Below are 21,308 nucleotides of genomic sequence, written 5' to 3' on the forward strand. Positions count from 1 at the left end.
TATAGTTTGTTTATTAAACAAGTAATTTTACAAACACGATTTACTATTTGGCATGACATCGGAAGAGAAAAATGATGTGTTGCAGTCAAAATAATCCGTATGACTTTAGACTCGCCAGCCCATGGAAGCACTCACATAAGAACTTTGTTAATGGAAAATATATTGTAAAGGAATATTTATACGTTTTTACATGGGTCACCGGTAAATTAAAACAGATGTCGGACACCGGGGAACAGTGGCAAGTTGCCCGGCGACGAAAAGGTGCAGCGCGGAAATCAAAACCACTTCAGGTGTCCTCAAACTCAAGATGCTGCCAGGAGCCGCTGGACATCGGGAAAACTGTAAAAAGAATCAGAGACACAGTGTAAGAAGTCCAGTTAAGCAGACACCTTAGGGATATCATTAATTGTTCATGTTGTAACCAGTAACATTGCTAATCCCCTCCTTCTGCAGGTCTGAGCTAAGATGCGAGGAGTTTTGGCCTCAGTGGAAAGGTGAGTACTCTGAAGTGGTGTCAGTATCACCAAATATATTAGTTTGACTATGGAGTCATTTATCATGCAGCTCAGTGACCCTTTTGGGGACTCTTGGCTTCAGAGCAGCTTCTGGTGGCACTAGGATCAGTAGAGCTCTCAAACCCTCAAGAGGACAGGGACCCTGAAGGCCCCACAGAAGATGGCCAGCTGTTTCAACATCTGGACTGTGTGTGTTATGGCCTTGGCTCCTTTTCCTCGTGTGTCTCAGCTCGCTTCCAGCTCGCCATGTTGCTGCTGCTATTGGACGCAGGACAGGTTAGAGGATGTGTTTATCTAATGAGATATCTAATGAAACCCTGTTCATTGAGTTCTCTGTCTGACTTCACCTTTTGTTTTAGATTCTTCTGAAGGACTGCTTTATTTATGACCCCGCCTTCTCATCTGGAGAGAGGGATGTGTTAATGCAGCTGGGTTTGACTGTACTCACAGAAAATGAGGTCAGTTATTATTTTGTACCTGTTATACATGTACAAAAACTGCAAGTTCCCTGCACATACAATCGATCAAATACAATTATAATTAATCTGCCTGTGTTGTTGAAGATGTTGAAACTCTAACAATACGATGAACGTCTCCCTATATTTTGCAGGAAGGAAAGCGTCTGGCGACTAAGCCCACACTCTTTTACCTAATGCATTGTGGGAAAGCTCTGTACAACAACCTTCTGTGGAAAAATTGGAGTACTCAATGTCTTCCTCGGATGATAATCATTGGAAACAGCTTCAATGGCATTTTGGACAGGTTAGTACAACAAGACATAAGTGAGGGAGATGATGTTAAAGAAATGGCAGCTGAGGTGAGGTTACATTTCCTGTCTGTCATCCCAACAGAACAATCGAGAGAGAATTCAAGCGGGACTACATCTACATTACTCAGGCTGTGTCTGTGTGTGAGGACAGACTGCTGCCTTGTCCATCCCGTCTGATTGACGTCTTCAGTGACACTGCAGTCATCACCTTTCCAACCAGCAGCCTTAACCGTCTCCCACAATCCACCTGGGCAGAGCCGCCTGAGCCACAGTACCAACACTGTCCTGATTTAGAGATAATTCAGAGGGAAACACATGTGGGAGAAAGGGGAGGAACCATAAACTGACTTTATGTTGTTGCCATTTTTTTTTTTTAAACAAGAGAGCCCTACCTGTAATTGGAGACTCTTTCAATAAAATCAAAGTTTGCCCCAAGGTGTTTTTGTAAAATATTGGATAAATGCAATCTGAATTTTCTCAACACACTACGGTTTCTGAGCACACCCAGCCACACCTGTTCAGGGTGAAGCTGGGTGTGGCTCCCACTGTTTCAGCAGGTGGGAGATCACTGGATATCCAACACCGTCTAGACTTAACTTTCCAGAGCATTAGTCTGCAGCAGGCTACAGTTTATATCAAGGGTGTCGCTGCCAACGGTTTTACAATGATCAAAATCAGTTGTCATTGTTGTCATCAATGGGGAAATGTTAAGGTTCTTTTTCACACATAGGCCAATTTGTTTATGCTAATTATATGTTTGTATAGTTGTACTTTGATGTGCATTTTCAGATATATTTTAAAGTTTGTAAAGGGCTTTCAAAATATCTACTCTGGCACACACTGCAGTAACTCTAAGGAGCCCCTAGGGGTCATAAACCCCATTTTGGAGTCCCATGCTTTCAGGTATGTTTTGTAATGCATACAACATTTCTTGTAAATGGCAAAAAACACATCCAGTCTACACCCAGGTATTTAAAAAAAAACAACAACATCATAACCAGAGTAACCAGTAAAAAGTTTATTGTTGAAAAAGAATAACACTCAACAGTACAGCCCTCTCCCAGAATCAGGAAAAAACACCTTCAGCAAAAAGTAATATTCATCATCTCATTCTGTTGCCTGCTTTAGTTTATCGGATCATAATACATCTGGGATCCTGGGAGAGTGTCATCTTACAGCAGTGACTAAGAAAAACTTGACTACAACACTGTGTTCCTGTTTGACATGTTCTCACTCTTCAGCTTCTCCGTTAGCAGTGACACTGCCTGCTGTTCCATTGACTGCTTTGTCTGCTGCTCCATTGGCTTTGGAAACAACATCTGCCCAGGTTCCATTGCTCTTAAGGACTGAATGCTTTACAGTGATGTCACAGGCTCCATTGATCTCACCATTAACCACATTTGACTCTGATTTAATCTCATCAACTGTTGCATTAGATTTTACATCCCCATTGACTATGTTGCCGTTTACTTCATTTGGTGCACTGGACTCCGTTTCCTGTCCTGCATCACTGACCTCTGACCCCCCATTCACAATATTGACCTCAGCATCTGAAGCTCTGTCACTCTCTCCTCCCTCTACATCTTCTTTCTCCCCTTGCTGGCTCTCTACAGCGGGCTCCACTACATGACCATTAGTCATGGCAGCACTTTTCTCTGAGCTCTCTTCCTCTGTCTGCTCCTGTTGGCTGTCGCTGTTATTCTCCACCGCTGGGCTTCCTCCATGCTCAGCTTCCTTCCCGCTTCCTGTGTTTGGATCTGAGCTTTCCTCTTCTCCATTAGCGATCAGGGTGACGACCCCGTTGGTTACAATGAATCCAAGTTCCTTTGCCACTGCTGCCTTTAGTTCTTTGTGTTTCTTCCAATACTCCTCGAGCCCATCCCTGTGAAAGCACAAGTTAATAAGTGGCTTCCAAAACATTTAAATACTTTTTCTTACATTTTTGTAATAGCAATAAAGGCTGGTAGCTATGCAGATGGTATCTTTGAAAAAGTGAATGCATGACTTAGTGTTTGAAAGTTATAAAGTGTAATCACTATTATTAAAATAGTGATTCAACTTTTTTTTTGATTTGTGGAATCGCAACAAAAGTCCAGGAGAACAAAAAAAAAGAGTATTAATAATACTTTTTAGTGCAGAATGGCCCATTTCTAAGTATCATACATCTTGGGGGAAATGATACAGTCACATCACAGATGTAGCAATATGTGTGCATTCGTTGGACTATAAGTAAGAAAGATTAGCCAAAATAGGTCTGAGACAGTATCACCATTACTTACTTCAGTATAGATAGTACACACATTTGCAATAAGAACATATCTTGTTCATAATTCTTCAAATAAATTAATTTAAGGGATTTTTGGGTAATTTCTTACAATGATACAAAAATCACTATTGATCAACAACCAATTGATGCCAGAATTGCGGGTCAAGAGTGTGGGTCACATTGCTTCAACAAGTTTAAACATATCATATACATCACAATGAATATTTACCTGTGTGTGATGCTCCTGATCCCTGTCACCAGAACCATTTGCTCCAGCACAGTGTCAGATTTGGAGGATAGATACTGAGGACCGAGAGGACAGGGAGATTAATAAACAAACTTCCCTTTAACTTTGTAATATTCAAACATGTCAATGCTTTCAGAGACAGACTGAGCTCCTGGGCTTACCTCCACCGCCTGCTCCGTGCAGTCGGCTCCTGCCTGCCGGAGGGAGCGCTCCACCTTCACTGCTTGCTTGGTTATTGTGCACAGAAGCTCTTTGCTGATGCGTGTCTGAGCGTGATCCTCTCCAAACTGAGAAAAGACATATGTCATAAGATTACTCTAATGGGCTAACGACACAGAGGTGTGTATGATTTAAGAGGATACCTATAAAAACTATTTCCTGAAAAACAGGAACACAGTTTTCACACCTTTACCAGTAGAACCATGAAAATAACAGATTTGTTTAAACAAGTATTTTGTGTGCATCATTTGTGTTGTATTGTTTGTCTGTGTTAGTTGGAGAATTTGTTTGGGAGGATTCTTTTCCTTTACCACAACATTATTTTTCATATAATTTCAATAGATGTACTCACTATGGAGGTGAAAGCAGCGAGGGCCTCTTTCTCATGGGTCATGGCACTCCTGTAGTCACCCTTGCTACACATCCAGTGGGCCACCAGGTGCTCGCTGTACAGACACGAAAAACACGTCAAGGAATTGTGTGATGTTAGAAAACGGGACAAAATAGCTCAACTTTATTACTTTTATTGCAAAGTATGAATGCAAGCTTACCTGAGAGCAGTGTGCAGATGTGAGGAGCCGAAGAAGGAGGTGTTGAGTCTCAGAGCGTTCTTTAAGAACTGACCTCTCTGATCCCCAGTAAGAACCAACCCAAGACAGCTCTGCAAGAAAACAATGAGGATTGTCAATGTCAAAAAATGATATTGTTAAAATCTTTTTTTGTGCGCTATAGGTGTTGTAACTTACATCCACTGTTGCGATGTAGGGATGGTCCTCTCCGTGGACCGTTAGCATAAGCAGACGAGCTCTGAGGAGACACTTCTGGGCTAGGGCTGTTTCCCCTCCAGCAAACACATACACCGCCAAGAGGGCCTGCATAGAACAAATGAGAATAATCACACTCTAAACACATTTAAAGTGCATTAAAAGTCTCTAGAAATATACAGTTCATATCTATCTCAGAGTGACCAGGGGTTTGCAGCATCAAGAACAATATGTAGGTATACTCACGTATTGCTGGATAGTGTTTGGATGGTCGAAGCCAAGCACTCTCTCACTGATGACCACTGCCTTCAGCTGGACACTGCGAGCCTTTAGAACAAAGGAAGCCACGGTGATGACAATAATTAATGGACAGCTTAATGTATAAACAATCATTTCAATAAGTGAAATTCGTTTTCGTTTTTTACGACATTTTTACATTTTCCATAGTGTCATGGTACACTCTTTCACTTTGTAAACTCTTCTGAAGTGATTTTAACTATATTGTCAGATATATGTTGGAGAGTAACAAGTACAATATTTCTGTCTCAAATGTTTGTCAAATGTGTTAATTTCAAAACACGTCAATAACTTGCCTAATGTAGCAGCTAATGCTTAGCACAGTTAGCCTACCTCAGCTGCTTTGCCCTGCATAAAGGCCACCTTGGCCAACAGAGTGTGGCAGAAACAGGACTCTGGGTTCAGGTCATCACACACTCTACCAAACAAGTAGGTGGCTTCTTTGAGCTTTTCATGGGCCTGATCCAGCAGACCTGCAGTTGAGAAACATACCGTTGTGAATTTACATTTCATTTACATTTTGTTCAAAAGGCCCATGTAGCACAAGGATTACAGATACAAGAATCTGGAGCTCAAGGACTCTTCTTTATTGACCTACCCTTCTTAATGAAGCTCTCTGCAGCACGGTGTGCTTTCGAAGCATCCACAGTTGGCATTTCATTGTGCTTGACAACGGGGAAGATGTTGAGGACGTCGTCTGGACCAATGGGAGCTTTATTTTGGTTGTCGAGGATGTAGTCTCTCAGTCTCAACTAGTGTAGACAGAGAAATAAGAAACATACTTTCCCTTTTAGTATAAGTCTTTTCAATTTTTTATCTAATATTTTCAATTTTGAGTCAATGTTTATAAAAACCTCACTCTATTTGTTTGCTCTTACCTGTACTCCAGTCTTTAAACAAAACTCTCTGAGCAAAGAGAGCTTCTGAAGACCGTAGTGCTCCACCAGGTGGTTTGGACCAGAGCTGTCACAGAGAAAAATGACATGTGTTTCTTAAATTGTAAAGCAAGAAAAGTCATAAGCATTGACCAAGAATAAGCCACTAGCCTGTACAGCAATTCATCCTATAAACAGCAAAACATTTTAGAACACAGTATCTATCCTCTTCTAAACAAGTAGGAAGGAACTCACTTGTATTTTAATATTAATTTGAAGTAAATGGACTCTTTTTTTACTCCGTCTCACTGTTATCAAATATGTATAAATATGACTATTTCTGGTCCTATTATGTATTGTTTTTGCTGTTGACTTTGTGGGGTCCTCACGTCTTGAGCACTAGTTGAGACATGAGGAAAACAAAGACGATCAAAATCTCAAACTTGTTCCAAAATGGACTCTGAGCCTTTGTGTAACAAACAAACAAAAATGAGGGGACTACAAACAAAGGCTGTTTGCTCACCCAAGGCTGTCAGAGATGTTGTATGTCTCAGCAGCCTCCTGGCAGAGCAGGGTCCACAGCTCTGCCCCAGTGAGCGTGCTCCAGGGTGAGCTCTCAGCGGCCCCCGCCCCGGGCCCTCTGCCGCGCCGCCTAGACTTCTTCTTGGTCTCCTCCCCCACAGGAGTAGGTGTGAAGTGGGGAACCAATAGGCAGCAGAGGAAGTGACTGACAGCTGAAGAGAGGCTAGGCACGTCCACACCCTGCAAAGACATAACCGGAGGCTGTAGTTCATTTTTGTGTGAGGACCTACACCTGCAGAGCAACTTGAGGTAAGCAAACATGCTCTGTGCAGAATACTGTCAAGTACCTGGAGGAAGTTGTTGAACACTCTCCTTGTTGAGCGGGTGAAAATGTCCCCTATGACCGCTCTCTGTTTAGATGGAAAGAGGGTGTTAGAAAGCACAGTTAAGAGGGTGATAACATCAGAAACACTAGTTTTAGTTTGAACTCATTCGTAATTAAACACACCATTATATGCCTCAGGCGCTCCTTGTGTTCGGATTGGCTGATGGCGGTCATCACATGGCCCAGATAGCGGAGGCTGATGCCCCTCTGATGTAGCGCCTGTTTTAGAGAAGCTCCATCCATTGGTGCCTCATTGCTGTGTAGGCAATACTCCACCTGAACACACAAACACACACGTATGATGAGCAGGTTTCATGTTTGCAAAAGCTGTGCCCATTATAGAATGTAAACAATGGATCAACTTACAAAGGCTGGTATCTGATGTGTGACGATGAAAGCGGCGGCTTCCCTCAGTAACCTCTCCTGCAGATTTGTTGACTTACTATCACCAGGAGGGAAGGATACTTCTAAACATAAAGAACAAGAACCATGTTATGTTGTGTTATGGTAAACGATTTATTTGTGTTTGAGTGTGTGTGTTTAGTTTTTCTACCTGGAGAGAAGACACTTGGATTAAATCGCATCTCAAAGATGATGTTGCTGACTGAGCCCACTTCTTTACAAGCAGCTCGTACTGCAATAGTGGACCGAGAATCACCTGCAATTATACAGAAATATTTCAATATAATGGCCAAAAGATCCGTAATAGTTGTGATTTTGGTATCAGTTACATCTACTAAATCACTTCTTACTAGCTATTGCACATTCTTCAAAGCCTCCATTCTTCTCCAACAGCTCCCTGACATGCTGAGTGAACTGGCAATGTCTAAAAGAAGAATAAAAAAAACGTCAACCATACAGAAAAGACGTTTTTTGAAAACTGAATTTAAAGTATTTGTTTTTCATATGGAACTCACTTGTGCTCTTTGAAGGCCTGCACCAGCTCTGGCCTCAGTCTGCAGAGTCCGTGAGGGAAGCTCTTGGGAAGCCCAGAGTCTGAGTGATAATTCTCTGGCCACCCTTTTTTGACACAACCCTTCTCCTCCTCGCCCTCTTCAGACTTTTTGTTACTCTCCTCGTCTTCAGTGACTGCCTGGTCTTCTCTCTCAACGTCTGGGCAGAAGTTTGCATCAGCTGGGAAGGTCCTGAACACGTCCAGTATGTAGAACCTCCCATCAGCCCCCAGCAGGCCCTGTGCGTCCATAGAGGTGAACAGTGGTACCTTGTAATTGTTGGACGTCACAACAACATATCTCTGCAGAGAGAGATGTTTGGCCGACACAGCCAAGAGCTCCAGCAGTCGCATGCGCTGGGGGGACTCTTGAGGTCCTGCATTCACCCCGTACAGCAAGCCTCTGTAGAGCAAAATAAGAAAGAATAAGCAGAAAAAAATGAAATATAGACATGATGTTGATACAACACATGTGATGCAACCTTTTAAATAATCCAGCAGCTCTTAAATCATCAATCAAATAACATATTTGTATACTTTGGTATATGAATGGTTACAGGCTGTCTCTGCAATCTAAATACACTATTTTCCTTTTTTTTTTACTTTAATTTTTCTATTTTGTGATGTTTATATTTCATGTTTGTTTATTTTTCAAATGACGTGCAATGCCTTGTTTTAACATGCCGCTGTGATGAAAATATTTCCCAATTTTCAGTAAAAAGAGTTGGAATCATTTCCAAAAAGAAAGACAACTTTAAAGATGAATCTTAAGAATTGTGTAGTTGATTTATTCTCAAAATGTCTATGAAGATCCCAAAATATATTTTAAGTGTGTTTGTGACATTGCAAAGTACCACATTAGACTGTTGAATAATGAGTCCTATACCTTTCGGCAGGAGCAGCTGCCTGGTCCCGGTCTGAGCCCTCCAGCCCGGGGGCCAGACCCTGAGCAGACAGACGAACCCCCCTGTAGTCGACGATGGCTGTAGGCAGAGTGTGAAGACCCTGCAGACCCTCCAGATCACTGTAGGCCTGCACGCCCTGGAGCTCCAGCCTCTGAGCAGCCCTGCAAGTAGAAATGAGGAAACATTTAGATAATCAGGTTCAAATCAATTTCATTCACAGAGCGAAACAAACACGTTTTAATATCATAAAATCAGAGACATAATATTATATTGGGCTAAGACAACCAACATGGATACAACTCACAGCTGTCAAGTTAACATTAAATGATTGGAACAGTTTGTCTGCCAAGTCTTGTTGAAGACTGCGGTGACGCACGCTGAGTACAAGTCTGGCAAAGGGCATGCCGGTACACGGGCATTAAATCATTTCGTGTCACTCAAATGAAATAATTGAATGGGATTTCTGCAACAGCCACAGATCCCAGCCTTTTTTTGGAGAACCTTTGATTCATTGACTGCTTCGCGATGTAAAGGGCATTTCAACAAATCTGACTAAATACGCTTCTTAAATAAATTGCCTAACGTAGCTTTAAGAGCAAATGTCTGTACAATCTTGTAACTGAACTTGTGATCTGCTCTCACCTGCGACCCCTCTCCCCACCGAACATTGTGCTTGCTGCCCCCTGGCTGATGAACAGTCCTCCCCACAGGAAAGCTGGGTCTTCAGTGTTTCCATTCGCTGGCTCCACAAAGCCATCTACAACTGTTTCTGCCCCCTGCGCCACAGCCCTAGCAAATGCGCTGTTGACCTGGAAAACAACAACACAAACACAGGTACGAATGAAGGGACGTGGAGGAGTTTACAGAGGATGTTGAAAGGCCAAAACGTGTCCTGAACTGTCCTGCTGTGGTTTGGCATTCTTTCTTTTTTTTTTAACATTTTTCATTCTTTTAAACAACATAGTTACAAGACACGCATGCCTTAAACCATCCTACACCAAAAATGTGAAAAACAGAGGCAAAGACAAGACAGGACATAATTTGAAAGAAATACAATTGAAATATATAATAAAAAATATACTATATGAAATAAAATAAAAACCAAAACAATTGGGCAGTAGCAACATTATCCTAAAAAGGGTACATTGTCACAGCAGTTTAAGAACTACTTTACTTTCCCTTTCAACCAGATCCCGCTCATGGATTCCTATTGTTCTTATTTCTTAGCATGTTTGACACATTAACATTCATTCCTTCTTTCTTGGTTACCTGGAGCAGCGTTTTGTCTCTCCGCAGCCTCTCCTCGAGACTGCCTTGTGGAAGATCTCTGGCAGCTTGCAACTCCTCATTCCAGTCAGGAGCCTACAGATAATACCACACATAGTTACATTTAATATCACTGCCAGCAGCTTGATACACAATACAAAGTCACAACTTTGCTTTACAACTTTAGTTAGAAATAACCTGTGTTTCCAGCTGATCATCCATTCCCAGTCTGCTGAAGGTGTTCTTGTGGGTGCGAGAGGCGCAGGGAGGCCCGAGCCAGCTCAGGGTGTGGTAGGGAGTGGGCATCACCTCCATCGAAGGCAACTGAGACCTAAAGGAAGAAATACAATAGTTAATATCATCATATAATCATAAATCTCAAGTGAATCATATAATACCATACAACACTCCAAAGCCCTAACTGTTTCAGGATTCTGAAAATATGTATACAGTATATAGTAATGTCACCTGTTTTTAAGTGTAGTCAAAGCTTGTTTGAAGGCAGAGCTGATTTGACAGAGCAGATCAGTTAAACAGTGACAAACTGGGGAGGACTGTGAGGGACGAGGGTCAAACAGTTCCTCTGTAGACCTGAGATGAAGAAGGGGGAAGAGAACATTATAAAAGATTAAATAAAAAATGTATCTTCTTAAAGTCTAATTATTGTGTTGCCATTTATTCCTTCATTTACTCAGATAAAAGAGTACATCACTCTTTTAGAATGAATAAATGTTGTCATATATTATCATTATGAACTGTACCTATAGAAGGGAGATTGTAATTATACATTTAATCTAATATTGTTTCTTTACCTATTGATGAAGAAACCTTTAGGACAGGAAGTGATGTCACACCGCCGTCCCTCCATTGTCACCACGGTGATGTACAGGAAGTCTCCCTGCAGCTTCCTGTGTCCTGGAATCGGGTTCCAACAGCTGAGAGACAAGTCCTTCAGGTAGCTGGGGGCCTGATGAGAAAGAGAGTCAGATAAAGAGAGTCAGCCAGTGTGTGTGTGTGTGTGTGTGTGTGTGTGTGTGTGTGTATATATATATATATATATATATGTGTGTGTGTGTGTGTGTGTGTGTGTGTGTGTGTGTGTGTGTGTCTGGCACAGTGTGAAACGAGGCTCCGGTGGTTACGTACGTCGTGTTGGGAGCTGTGTGGCAGCAGACCCATGAGGGGTCTGTCCAAGGATCCAGGGAGGAGGAACTCAGGCGGAGCTCCATCCTGGCTGCTGGTTTCTGTCTTTGTGTTGCCTAGAGAGCGTTTCGGGCTCTTTCCATTTGGTGAGTCTTCAGCAGTAATGACAGGAGATTATCAAAGTTCATCATCATCACAATAGTAAAGAAAGACATTCATTCAAACTTTATTTACACTTGAGAGAGTAAGTCAATTACAAAAGAAAAGGAAAACAACAACAAAGAGATATACAGAGAGAAAAAGAGCATTCTCAAAATAATAAAATCCATTAAAACGTAGGGATAATGGAAGATGATTTATAGCCAAATAAGGATAATTAAGATGTAAAAGAAAATACAGTTATGTAAAAAGGCCCCAAAATGTTGCATTTAGGGTTGATATTTAAATGTTCAAAAGGTGTAAGAGAAACGATTTTAAGGAGGGGCTGTATTTTGTTGTAAGGTGAACTAATATGAAGAGCAGTTTTTCAAAGCAGAGCTTTTTGTTAATTTTGTATCTCTTTTTGGTTGTCTAAGTGCATTGTGTGTGTGTGTACCTGGTGTTGGTGTGTGTGTGAGTGTCTCCAGTATGCTGGGGGAGCGTCCCTCTCTGAGTGCATCCTGAGGTCCAGGCGCTCTCAGCAGCTCCACCACTCGGGCCAGATGGTGCCTGGCTGAGCGGGCGGTGTAGGGCTCTGAAAAAGTCACAAGGTGGTGTTATAAATGTGACCCTCTCCCTAATGAAACTGTGGACCCTCTTTGTTTTTCTACAGCAAGAATGCACAGGAGAGATTTGATTCAAGATCATTCCGAAGAGTATTATCATTGGATGTCATGATCCCCTTACATGAGTTCAAGACTATTTAGATTGAAGTAATACTAAGTACCATGTAGTCAATGGTGTGAATTCTCACAGACACAAGTCTGAGTCAATATACTGTATCTAATAAAAGATGACGAGGTAGTTGGTTTTTATTGTTTCAACAGCTATCTGGCAAGAAGAAGAATAATTTGTTGGCACAAGTTAATACCTCGTTAAGATGACTCAGAAAAGGTGAGTCAGCTATTTACAATGAGATGAGAGAGTTGTTATTGGGTGTGAAAGGGAGAGGACGATGGGTGTGATGAATATAAGGACTAGAGTAATCTTGTTGTATATTCTGATTCTATAATTAATCATTACACCATTATCCTACATTCAGTTTATGCAGACTAGGACACAGGGGCGGCGCCAGGGGGTAGCTTGGAGTTGCTATAGCAACTCCAACAATTGGCCTAGCAACGGCTTAGCAACCCCATTGTTTTGTTATGAAAATATATCTATATATACTTATACACATTCTCGCGAGATCTATCAGGGGTCGTTTTAAGTTAAAGCGCAAACTGTTACTTGGCTAATGTTGTTATAATTCTCAGTATGTGAACACAGATCGAAAATGGAACGCGATCTCCAATGGAGCGCGTGTGTGTGTGTGCGTGTGCGTGCGCGTGCGTGTGTGTGTGTGTGGAGGTTAAATGCCACAATATGGCAGTTGAAAAAGTGAACGATCGCTATTGTGTACTTGTACGCTCAGGGTGTAATGGTATTATACAAAAATATTGTAGGAGCACAGGTTTCTGTGCTCCTACAATATTTTTGTATAATACCATTACACCCTGAGCGTACAAGTACACAATAGCGATCGTTCACTTTTTCAACTGCCATATTGTGGCATTTNCTAACTTAGAGGAGTGTTTACGTGTTCGGTGTAATGACGTACAACGGCCTCCACGACTTCTGTAGTACTATTCAGCCACTTGTTAACAACCATCGTTTTTCAGACGCGTCAACTCTTTAGAAATCACCAGTGGGGTCACTGCTGATGTATTCAATGTCGTAGAACAAAACGTGATCCGTCTCTTCAATGTGTCTCAACCACAGACCTTATTTCCAGATATTTTCCTAAATCCTATGGAGAAATTGCATTGCTTTTCGTCGAAGGAACCGGCAGTGGTAAAAATGCTAACTTACTTCCGGGTTTTAGGATGCGTCACTGCGGTTCTCTATTGGCTAGCACTCCAACACATTGTGTCCCTAAGTGGTTGACCAATCACAACAGAGCCGGCCAGCTAACCAATCAGAGCAGACTGGGCTCTGGTTTAAACAATCAGAGCAGACTGGGCTCTGGTTTCAGACAGAGGGTGACAAGGGGTGCTGCAGCATGAGAAAAATAAAGAGCTTTTTGAACATTAAAGCATGGAGACACGTCACAGTAGGGACATTTAATACAACTATGAACCTGAACAAGAGCATAGTATGTCCTTAAATACATTGTATGCCTTGTGTTTCCTGCCATGGATGGTTGTTATTATGCAGCGTATACGGCTGAAGGGCCAAGATAAAAGTCACATACTCCAGTGAAAACCAATTCCATATTCGATTAAGCAATTGTGTGTGTTGCTTTTGTTTTATGCATGAGCATAGCTTGTTCTGAAATCACGTCCTGCTTAGTGAAATAGCCTCCGCTGTCTCCCAGGTGTCCTCGCGCCTTCCCAACAGCAAAGAAAAAGTCAGGGATGAGGTCATTTTGATAGATGGCACAAATCATATTCTTGATTAAAACACACGTTTCATATTCACCTAGCAAGACGCCACAAGATCAATCCAAACAGCAACGCTCTGACAGAAGACGGCATAAACACCACCTTGTTATATTCACATCTAAAAATGACAGCCTTGCCTTGCAACAGTGAATATGCGGAGAATAAATACATCTTTGTTAAACCAGCAGATCACTTCTGAAGCCCAAACAAGTAAAGGGCCTCAGAAAGACGGCTTATCAAATATGTGAAGAAAGGTAGAAGAGTCATGATGTTAAATGTCATGACGCTTACATAAAAAATGTACTAGTAACCTCAATTGGCGATAAAAAAAAAGGTGATGAAACGATTTAATTACATATTAGAATTCTTTCAATATTTTTTATTACAGAAAGTGCAAAGTCTGCGTTTCCAGTTCACATCAGATCAATTCAGGCGTTATAAGCTACAGAGGAGGCAGCTAGCAAATCTGTCAAACACGCAATGTAAATCCAACCAGTGACGTAGCGCTGTGGACAGCTAGGGGCCGCATTCTTATTTATGGAGCCATAAACCCACCGTACACATCTCCTACACGTGTGTGATAGTGTAGCGCGTGGAAGAGCTGCTTTATGGTGCACACCGTAAACACTCATGAAGACACAAACAAGTGAATAAAGGGAAAGCTCACACGGGTCGCTCACAGAAAATGACCAACACAAGGTGACCGGAGAAAAGTGGATGCCGCATCCAGACCTACAGCGAAGAATTGGCAATCATCAGAGAGCCACAGCAAAGAATTATGGGATAGAAAATGTGGGCCCTAGGGGAGGTGTGTTAGGCTGATGGGGACAGAGAGGGGGAAAGAGAGAAGGGGGGGGGGAGACAGTCGTCACTAAAGTGTGAATGACACCGCAGACAGCTGTGAAGAGCCAGATAAGAACGAAGCGGGGGAATGAGAACGGACGGCGAGCTGGCGGAGAGAGGAAGAAAGTGACAGAGTTTGATAGGAAGGGGATCATAAAGAAGCAGATAGAGTGAGCAGATAAAATACGAGAGGAGACGGAGAGATTAGGGGAAAGACAATAGGCCTGAATGGATGTGCTGTAAGGACAAGCTCAGGAAGAAAAAAAAAAAAAAAAAGAACAGTTTGTCAGTTTAAAGGACCGAGTTGAGTTAAGCTTATTTAGTTCAAGTATAAGTGTTTATTGTACACCGGTAAATGTGTGTGCCCGTGCATGTTTCTGTGTCTGCGGTGTTGTGTTTGTTGACTTGTGAAGCCCTCTGAGATAAATAGGATTTGTGATTTTGGGCTATATAAATAAACTTGAATTGAATTGAATTGAATTTAAATCATTCATAAATACATATCCATGCATTTTCTGCAAACACACGTGTTGTCAAACATCCAGAGATCTAAAGCCTGCCGTTTCAAAATGAGCAGCAACAGGTGCCGTCATTCAAAGCCCAGTCTGGAAAAGACATGTGGAGCGCATTTAGATTAAATTAGATGAATACATGTTTCCCACAAATGATTCTTTATGCATAAACAAGTTACACATACATTAAAAATATAATGTAAAATTTAACACAAACAGTAAATACACATATTGACAGTAAAGAAATATATATAGTTTTGATCAAGTATCTATATCAGGGGTGTCAAACTCAAGGCCCGGGGGCCAAATCCGGCCCGTGACTTCATTTTCTGTGGCCCCACAAGAGCTTGCAAAGAATATCATATGTTTGTTATACGGTTACATGATGATTTACTGAAGCACGTTGCCCATAAACTACATGTCCCACAATGCATCTCAAATTTGACTTTTTTCTCAGAATTTGACTTTTTTTCTTCTAAATATGCCTTTTTTCTTAGAATTTGACTCTTTTTTTTAAATGTTACATTTTTTGAAATGTCACATGACTCTTTTGTCGTCGGTCTAGTCACGTACGCGACGTAGCAGGTTAGTCACTAGCTATGTGTCAATTCCCCCGCCCCGCTCACAGTCTCCTAAAGTGGCCTCCTACCAGACACCAAGGGCTAATAGCGAGGAGCAATAGCGAGGAGCTAGGAGCTAGGAGTCGGAGACCGTTTTTATTCCGGTGCGATGGAGTTCTACCGCGTCTGTTTAGTGAAGGCCACTATGGCTCGGGCTCCTCGCCTCCTTTACTCTGTATGTGGCGTTCAGCTCTGCGTGAGGTCTCGATAGCCACCGACATTCAACGCGATGTTACTGTGTTTATAAAGTGAATCACTTGTTTGCACGATGACAAAGTCTTTACGTTTTTTTGTGTCACGGAAGAAGGGGTTGAACTGTTTGTAAAAATTTTTTGTAAGTATAACCAACCGTAGACAAAGTATTAACATACATAAATACAGTCATATAAACTTGACTGGATCCAATTTCGTTATAACGTGTAAAATATATTACCAACAAATTTATATGCAGGTATTAAATCCGAGATTAAGAACTATACAAATATAAATAACAAATACAAAATGAAATACTATAAAATACTATAAAAATGGAGCATGTTTCGGAAACTTTTTTACGACGACATTGGTTTATTCATTCTTATTCCCTAATTATTTGATTTAGACGACAGTAAATTAGAGTAGAAAATATCGGACCTCCCATTGTCAATATAAATATAACACATATGGTATAGTTCCCACAGTTTGAGTTAAATTAGCGCCCGCTGGTGTAGTCGTAATCCCGATTGTTGAGTTTCCCGCCAACATTGAAATTCTGATATATTTTTATGTATATAATTATATATATTATTTTATTACATAATATAATGTAGTAAGTAACCTAATAATAGTCTATCCCATTATTGAAGTATTAATTGATGCAGACTTTCGTCTTCAGACCCCTTTTATTAACGTTCAGAGAAGTCATTCTTACATTGTTATACTAAAATTTTCTTTTCGATTTAAGNTAAGTTAAAGCGCAAACTGTTACTTGGCTAATGTTGTTATAATTCTCAGTATGTGAACACAGATCGAAAATGGACCGCGATCTCCAACGGAGCGCACGCGCACGTACGTGTGTGTGTGTGTGTGTGTGTGTGTGTGTGTGTGTGTGTGTGTGTGTGTGTGTGTGTGTGTGTGTGTTAAATGCCACAATATGACAGTTGAAAAAGTGAACGATCGCTATTGTGTACTTGTACGCTCAGGGTGTAATGGTATTATACAAAAATATTGTAGGAGCACAGAAACAGTGTTCAAATGTTGCTTTTACAAACTTATTTTGGTTGTGCTTACCTTGCAAAGTAATGTTTTAATGTAAATATTAATGATAATATTGTAGCGTGTCCAAGTTAATAGTTATGCCAGTTATCAGATGTGCACAGTTTAGTACATTTGTAAAGTTATTTAGAAAATGTTGTTGGTGGGAGTTAGGCAAAGACCGTCCCTTCCAAGGCTCGTGATCTGTAATCTTGAATAGCGGTGAACGAATATGAACAGGCTTGTGCTTGGCCCACTGGTATTGTTTGTTTATTTAGAAAATTAACTAGCAACGCCGTGCTGTCATATAGCAACTACTAAGCTACTGCAGCAAAAAAATCCTGGCGCCGCCCATGCTAGGACACATGGGGACGTGCAGGAGAGCATAAACAGTATTGGTAAAAGTACAAAGAAAAACTAAATACATTCATTGTTAGTGTTCAAAAGCTAAAACTGCTTAAAATAAGGGCACTCATTGATGAATATCGTGATAAGATTGTCAATTATAATAAATCAATTATAAAGTGTACTTAGATCTGCCTTTCTGCTGCTTTTATTATAGTGCAAAAATACAACAAAATGGTTTTTGAACTAAATAAAACATTCATTTTTGAACATTGAACTGGACATAAAAAGCAGCATTAATTGGGATTATAGTTACATATCATCGAGACAGTAAGATGAAAAATGATATATTGGGCAGCCCTATTTAAAAATGTATTAGTAAGTCATTTAATACAGCTTGAGTATGCAATTATGCTGCCAGGCAAATTTAAAAAAAGAAATCCCCCCCAAAAACATGAAATACTGACATTACAGTTATTAAGGAAAATAATACAAAAGTATAGATTGGACATAAAGCAGAATGAAAAGAGAATTCTCAGAGTATAATACCTTCCACCAGGCGAATGATGGCTCCTGGCTTAAGCCCCTTTAGGCTTTGCAGTTCTGCAAGCGGGTCCAGAGTCGTACCAGCGAGCGCTAAAGACAAGTTGGAACGGGGACACACCTCATCCTTCAAAAGCAGAGTCATTACTGCATCCTGAACAAGCCAAAAGCCATGGACCTACAAAGACACATAATTACACTCAGAAAGAAGAACATACCGAATATAAAACTGTTATGTATAAGTATAGTCTCTGAAAAATGGTGTCAAATTATTATAACAAAGCAGTGAATAGGAGGAAATTGCAGTCTAGTTGTGTACCTGCAAGTCAAATGGCTCTACTCCTGCTCCTTGGATCTTCACAGGGAATGATGTGTCCTCAAGTTGCTTAATACCAACAGCATCTTTTCCACCAGTCGGGCTCACTGCATCTGTTTAAAGGAGAAAAGCAACCAAGTTAGGAATTGCACTCGACAAGAAAATAGTTGAGGTTGTTTTCCTGCCTTCAACTCATTACATGCTTGGATTGCTTCCAGCTCACTATTATAATAATAATAATAATAATAATAATACATTTGATTTATATAGCACACTTTAAAGACAAACGTCATCTCAAGGTGCTTCACAAAGCTATAAAGGAAAAATAAGTAAAAAGATATCTAAAAGGAGCATATTGGATAAAAAATGACAATATAAAAAATAAAAATAAAAGGTTAAGAGCATAAAAGGTTTAAAAATAAATAAAGTAAAGGACAGTCAGTAAAATGCAATATTCATCCTGAAAACCTGCCTTGCTGTAGAAAATACTTGAGTATCGGAATGAATGGAAGAATGAATGAATTATGTTCAGATCATCTGTTGCCGCAGAGACAAGTGTGCTGATCTCCCCTACATTATCATGAGCTTAACTACAGAGTCTGTGTGTGTGAGAGTGCCGGAGGGTTAGGGCAAAGTATGCAAGAAACTTCCCTAGAGAGAAAGTGGGGCGTGCCTGCTTCATAACACACACGCAGAACCAGAGGGGGAGCAGGTTGTAGCTTGTTCCTTAAGCTGCAGTGTGACTAAACCTGTTGAATTTCCCTATGAGTCTTTATGTCATCTCAGCGTGAAGGGACAACCACACCCAGCGCTGGCATGTGGAGACAGCAGGATGCCAAAACACCGATAAACATATATAAACCTAGAGCTTGACGGTAGAGCATGCTTAGAGTCATGGATGCATGAACATAAGCCTGCTGCTAGATTTCATGTCAGTCTGGGAAAAGCACCCAAAAAAGAGTTTCTCTGTTCATGATTGGTTGGAATAAGTTCCCTCCTCTCTAAGGGCAAGGAGCCATCAGCCTCTTTTCTACTGAAGCCTTACTACTACAGAAAGTAGCATTGTTTTCAGGCCTGGAGAGTTTATTTTGCTAATAATTTCTGTGGTTAGTTTGTACCATAAAAGTGGTAGAATTTAACATCATCATGCAAGAGGTCTGATCTCACCTGAAGAATGGTTATCACACTCTTCCTGAATTCAATCATTCTGTCTCATGAAGGGTTAAAAAGGTTCAAACAAGGTGAAAGACTCACTTGAAATTATAGCAAAGCATAGGTAGTTTAGGCTGTTGACGTTTCTAGTTTTGGAGAAATATCATACAGAGATTTCAATAAAAGCTTTTATTTGTCTTCTCTCTCCATTAACAATCTTAGCCTAGAATTTACAGTTTGTCTAAGGTTTTCAGGTTGGTTCGGCATTTGTCTCTGTGCATACATTCGTCGTAAAAAGTTAGAACAGCAGACCAGATTGGACCAGATCTTCCAGTGGTTAAAAAGTTGGTGAAAGCAGACAACAGCACCAGCCATGTTCAGGGCAGCAGTGCAGTGCTAAATCTCCCCCCTCCTCACATTCTCCAGCGAGAGAGGCAGCAGGCGAAAAAAAGAAGGAAGAGGAAAATGCAACAACAAGAGACACAAAGAGAGAAAGAGAAGCAGAAAAGAGAAAACATTGCAGGGATTTCTCACCAGTCTTGGAATGATTTCTTCCTCCTCTCCTCACTTTGTCCTTCATGGCTGCGTGTTTTAGTTTTTCTTGAGCTGTACTCTTGTGTTTTGACTTCTTTGTGCTAGCAGACGCTTCTCCTTTAAAAAAAAAAGTCTTGCTTCAAACTACTGGATGAAGGCACACAGAGTGAGAGTGAGAAGAGAAGTGCAGCTGGATTGTTGAGAGAGCCCAGCAGAGTGAAAGTAAACGTCTGTCTGGTGAGGATTTTGATTCCTGCCCCTCTCTCTACAAGGAAAACGCAGCTTATCTGTTCTCCCTGAGTGAAAAAGCCACACCCTCCTATTGCTCCACACAGAGTCATTACTCTGTGTGTCTCTCAAACTTTGTTGGACTGGGTGTGTCCACACACACACACACACACACACACACACACACACACACACACACACACACACACACACACACACACACACACACACACACACACACACACACACACACACACACACACACACACACACACGCCACTCTTGACTTGAAGTACTTCATACTACAAATGTTATTTTGTGAATCACATGATTTTATGATAACAGAGGGACCGCTATCTAACTAAACACTATCAGTCTAATCTAAGATCAAAGCGGTTCCTTCGGGTGAATACTGTTTGTTACACTCATGATGAAGGCTGTCCCGAGACAGTTAACCTGCCACAATTGGGTGTGCCTGTCTCAGGATATAGTGGCTCTGTAGTTGTTGAGAGGCCTTCACCTTGTACATTCACATTGCACACATACCTGGGCATATCTCAGTGCAAACCAAACATAGATTGATTACTGGGTATGGCGGAGCAAGTCACTTCTTTGGTATTGCTAAAATGCCATGCTGTATTGATTTACATTCCTCCTAACATCTACATATACAACATGTTAAGCCCTGGTATTAGTTACCTATCAGATAAAAGACAGGAAAGTTTAGCATGCATCAGTTCGAAACACACACCTACTTATTCCTGCAAGTGCTCGACATAACATGGATATTACAGTTGAAAAAACGACATACAATTCTCCTTTAGACAACCACAGGCATAAGCCTATATTTTGGTTCATAACAATGTAACACAGCTACCACACAACAATCATTCAATTCACAATGAATGCATTGATGTAGAAATGTTACAAGTTAAGTTTACCTTCAACTACATTGTTGAAATCTGAACTTTGTACGCCTCTCGTGTTTACTGCAGAAAAACAGTAATGAAACTCATAGCAAACGTCAGTTTAATAGGGGGCGGCGGCCTGGTGATGTTGTGTGGTTTCATGTTGCCTTTAAGTGTTCCTCGTAAATGTACCTTTTACACAGGATGGTTGGGTTCTTGTGTGATACATGTTTAAAGGTGGTTTTTGAAGACTTCTTGACAAAGGATTATTGAATAATAAATGTATTAATATATTAAGAATATTATTTATACAAAAATGATGTTTATA

The 21,308-nt window shown here is 40.9% G+C and overlaps 2 protein-coding genes and 1 long non-coding RNA gene across 4 annotated transcripts; 2 read left to right on the forward strand and 1 right to left on the reverse strand.

Moving 5' to 3' along the window:
- The first annotated feature begins 82 nt into the window (after window positions 1-82).
- Window positions 83-1,736, forward strand: srrd (SRR1 domain containing). Its single transcript, XM_010773915.1, has 6 exons — window positions 83-364; window positions 454-494; window positions 598-791; window positions 875-973; window positions 1,126-1,277; window positions 1,367-1,736. The coding sequence occupies exons 1-6, from the start codon at window positions 216-218 to the stop codon at window positions 1,629-1,631; spliced, it is 900 nt and encodes a 299-aa protein (XP_010772217.1). The 5' UTR covers window positions 83-215; the 3' UTR covers window positions 1,632-1,736.
- A 546-nt stretch (window positions 1,737-2,282) lies between these two features.
- Window positions 2,283-21,082, reverse strand: LOC104947816 (clustered mitochondria protein homolog). 2 transcript variants are annotated; one of them, XM_010773917.1, is made up of 29 exons: window positions 21,014-21,082; window positions 19,845-19,961; window positions 18,162-18,271; window positions 17,849-18,020; window positions 11,721-11,858; window positions 11,129-11,277; window positions 10,795-10,949; window positions 10,451-10,573; window positions 10,181-10,313; window positions 9,986-10,078; window positions 9,359-9,525; window positions 8,698-8,877; window positions 7,777-8,214; window positions 7,612-7,685; window positions 7,413-7,517; window positions 7,226-7,326; window positions 6,983-7,135; window positions 6,822-6,884; window positions 6,476-6,714; window positions 5,956-6,040; window positions 5,676-5,829; window positions 5,411-5,550; window positions 5,027-5,107; window positions 4,763-4,888; window positions 4,568-4,677; window positions 4,369-4,462; window positions 3,959-4,084; window positions 3,780-3,853; window positions 2,283-3,166 (listed from the first exon to the last, which is right to left on the reverse strand). In XM_010773917.1, exons 2-29 carry the CDS (start codon window positions 19,888-19,890, stop codon window positions 2,515-2,517), a joined length of 4,281 nt encoding a protein of 1,426 aa, XP_010772219.1. In that variant the 5' UTR covers window positions 19,891-19,961; window positions 21,014-21,082; the 3' UTR covers window positions 2,283-2,514. The 2 variants fall into 2 exon arrangements, with proteins under 2 accessions (XP_010772219.1, XP_010772218.1); XM_010773916.1 differs by lacking the exon at window positions 21,014-21,082 and having other exon boundaries at window positions 19,845-20,147.
- Window positions 12,293-16,736, forward strand: LOC104947815 (uncharacterized). Its single transcript, XR_798597.1, has 3 exons — window positions 12,293-12,526; window positions 14,872-14,874; window positions 16,665-16,736. It is a non-coding gene; the product is annotated as an uncharacterized lncRNA (long non-coding RNA).
- Window positions 21,083-21,308: the final 226 nt, after the last annotated feature.

This window comes from Notothenia coriiceps, unplaced genomic scaffold (assembly GCF_000735185.1).
Source record: "Notothenia coriiceps isolate Sejong01 unplaced genomic scaffold, NC01 NC01_scaffold00013172, whole genome shotgun sequence".
Lineage (NCBI taxonomy): Eukaryota > Metazoa > Chordata > Actinopteri > Perciformes > Nototheniidae > Notothenia > Notothenia coriiceps.

Coding starts and splice junctions, on each gene's coding strand:
- LOC104947816 (XM_010773917.1), bottom strand. CDS start 19,890: ATGAAGGACAAAGTGAGGAGAGGAGGAAGAAATCATTCCAAGACTG. Junction 18,272..19,844: donor AAGAAATCATTCCAAGACTG/GTGAGAAATCCC, acceptor TCCTTTAAACAG/ATGCAGTGAGCCCGACTGGT. Junction 4,889..5,026: donor CAAACACTATCCAGCAATAC/GTGAGTATACCT, acceptor TGTTCTATGCAG/GCCCTCTTGGCGGTGTATGT.
- srrd (XM_010773915.1), top strand. CDS start 216: ATGTCGGACACCGGGGAACAGTGGCAAGTTGCCCGGCGACGAAAAGGT. Junction 495..597: donor GTTTTGGCCTCAGTGGAAAG/GTGAGTACTCTG, acceptor TCTTGGCTTCAG/AGCAGCTTCTGGTGGCACTA. Junction 1,278..1,366: donor TTCAATGGCATTTTGGACAG/GTTAGTACAACA, acceptor TCATCCCAACAG/AACAATCGAGAGAGAATTCA.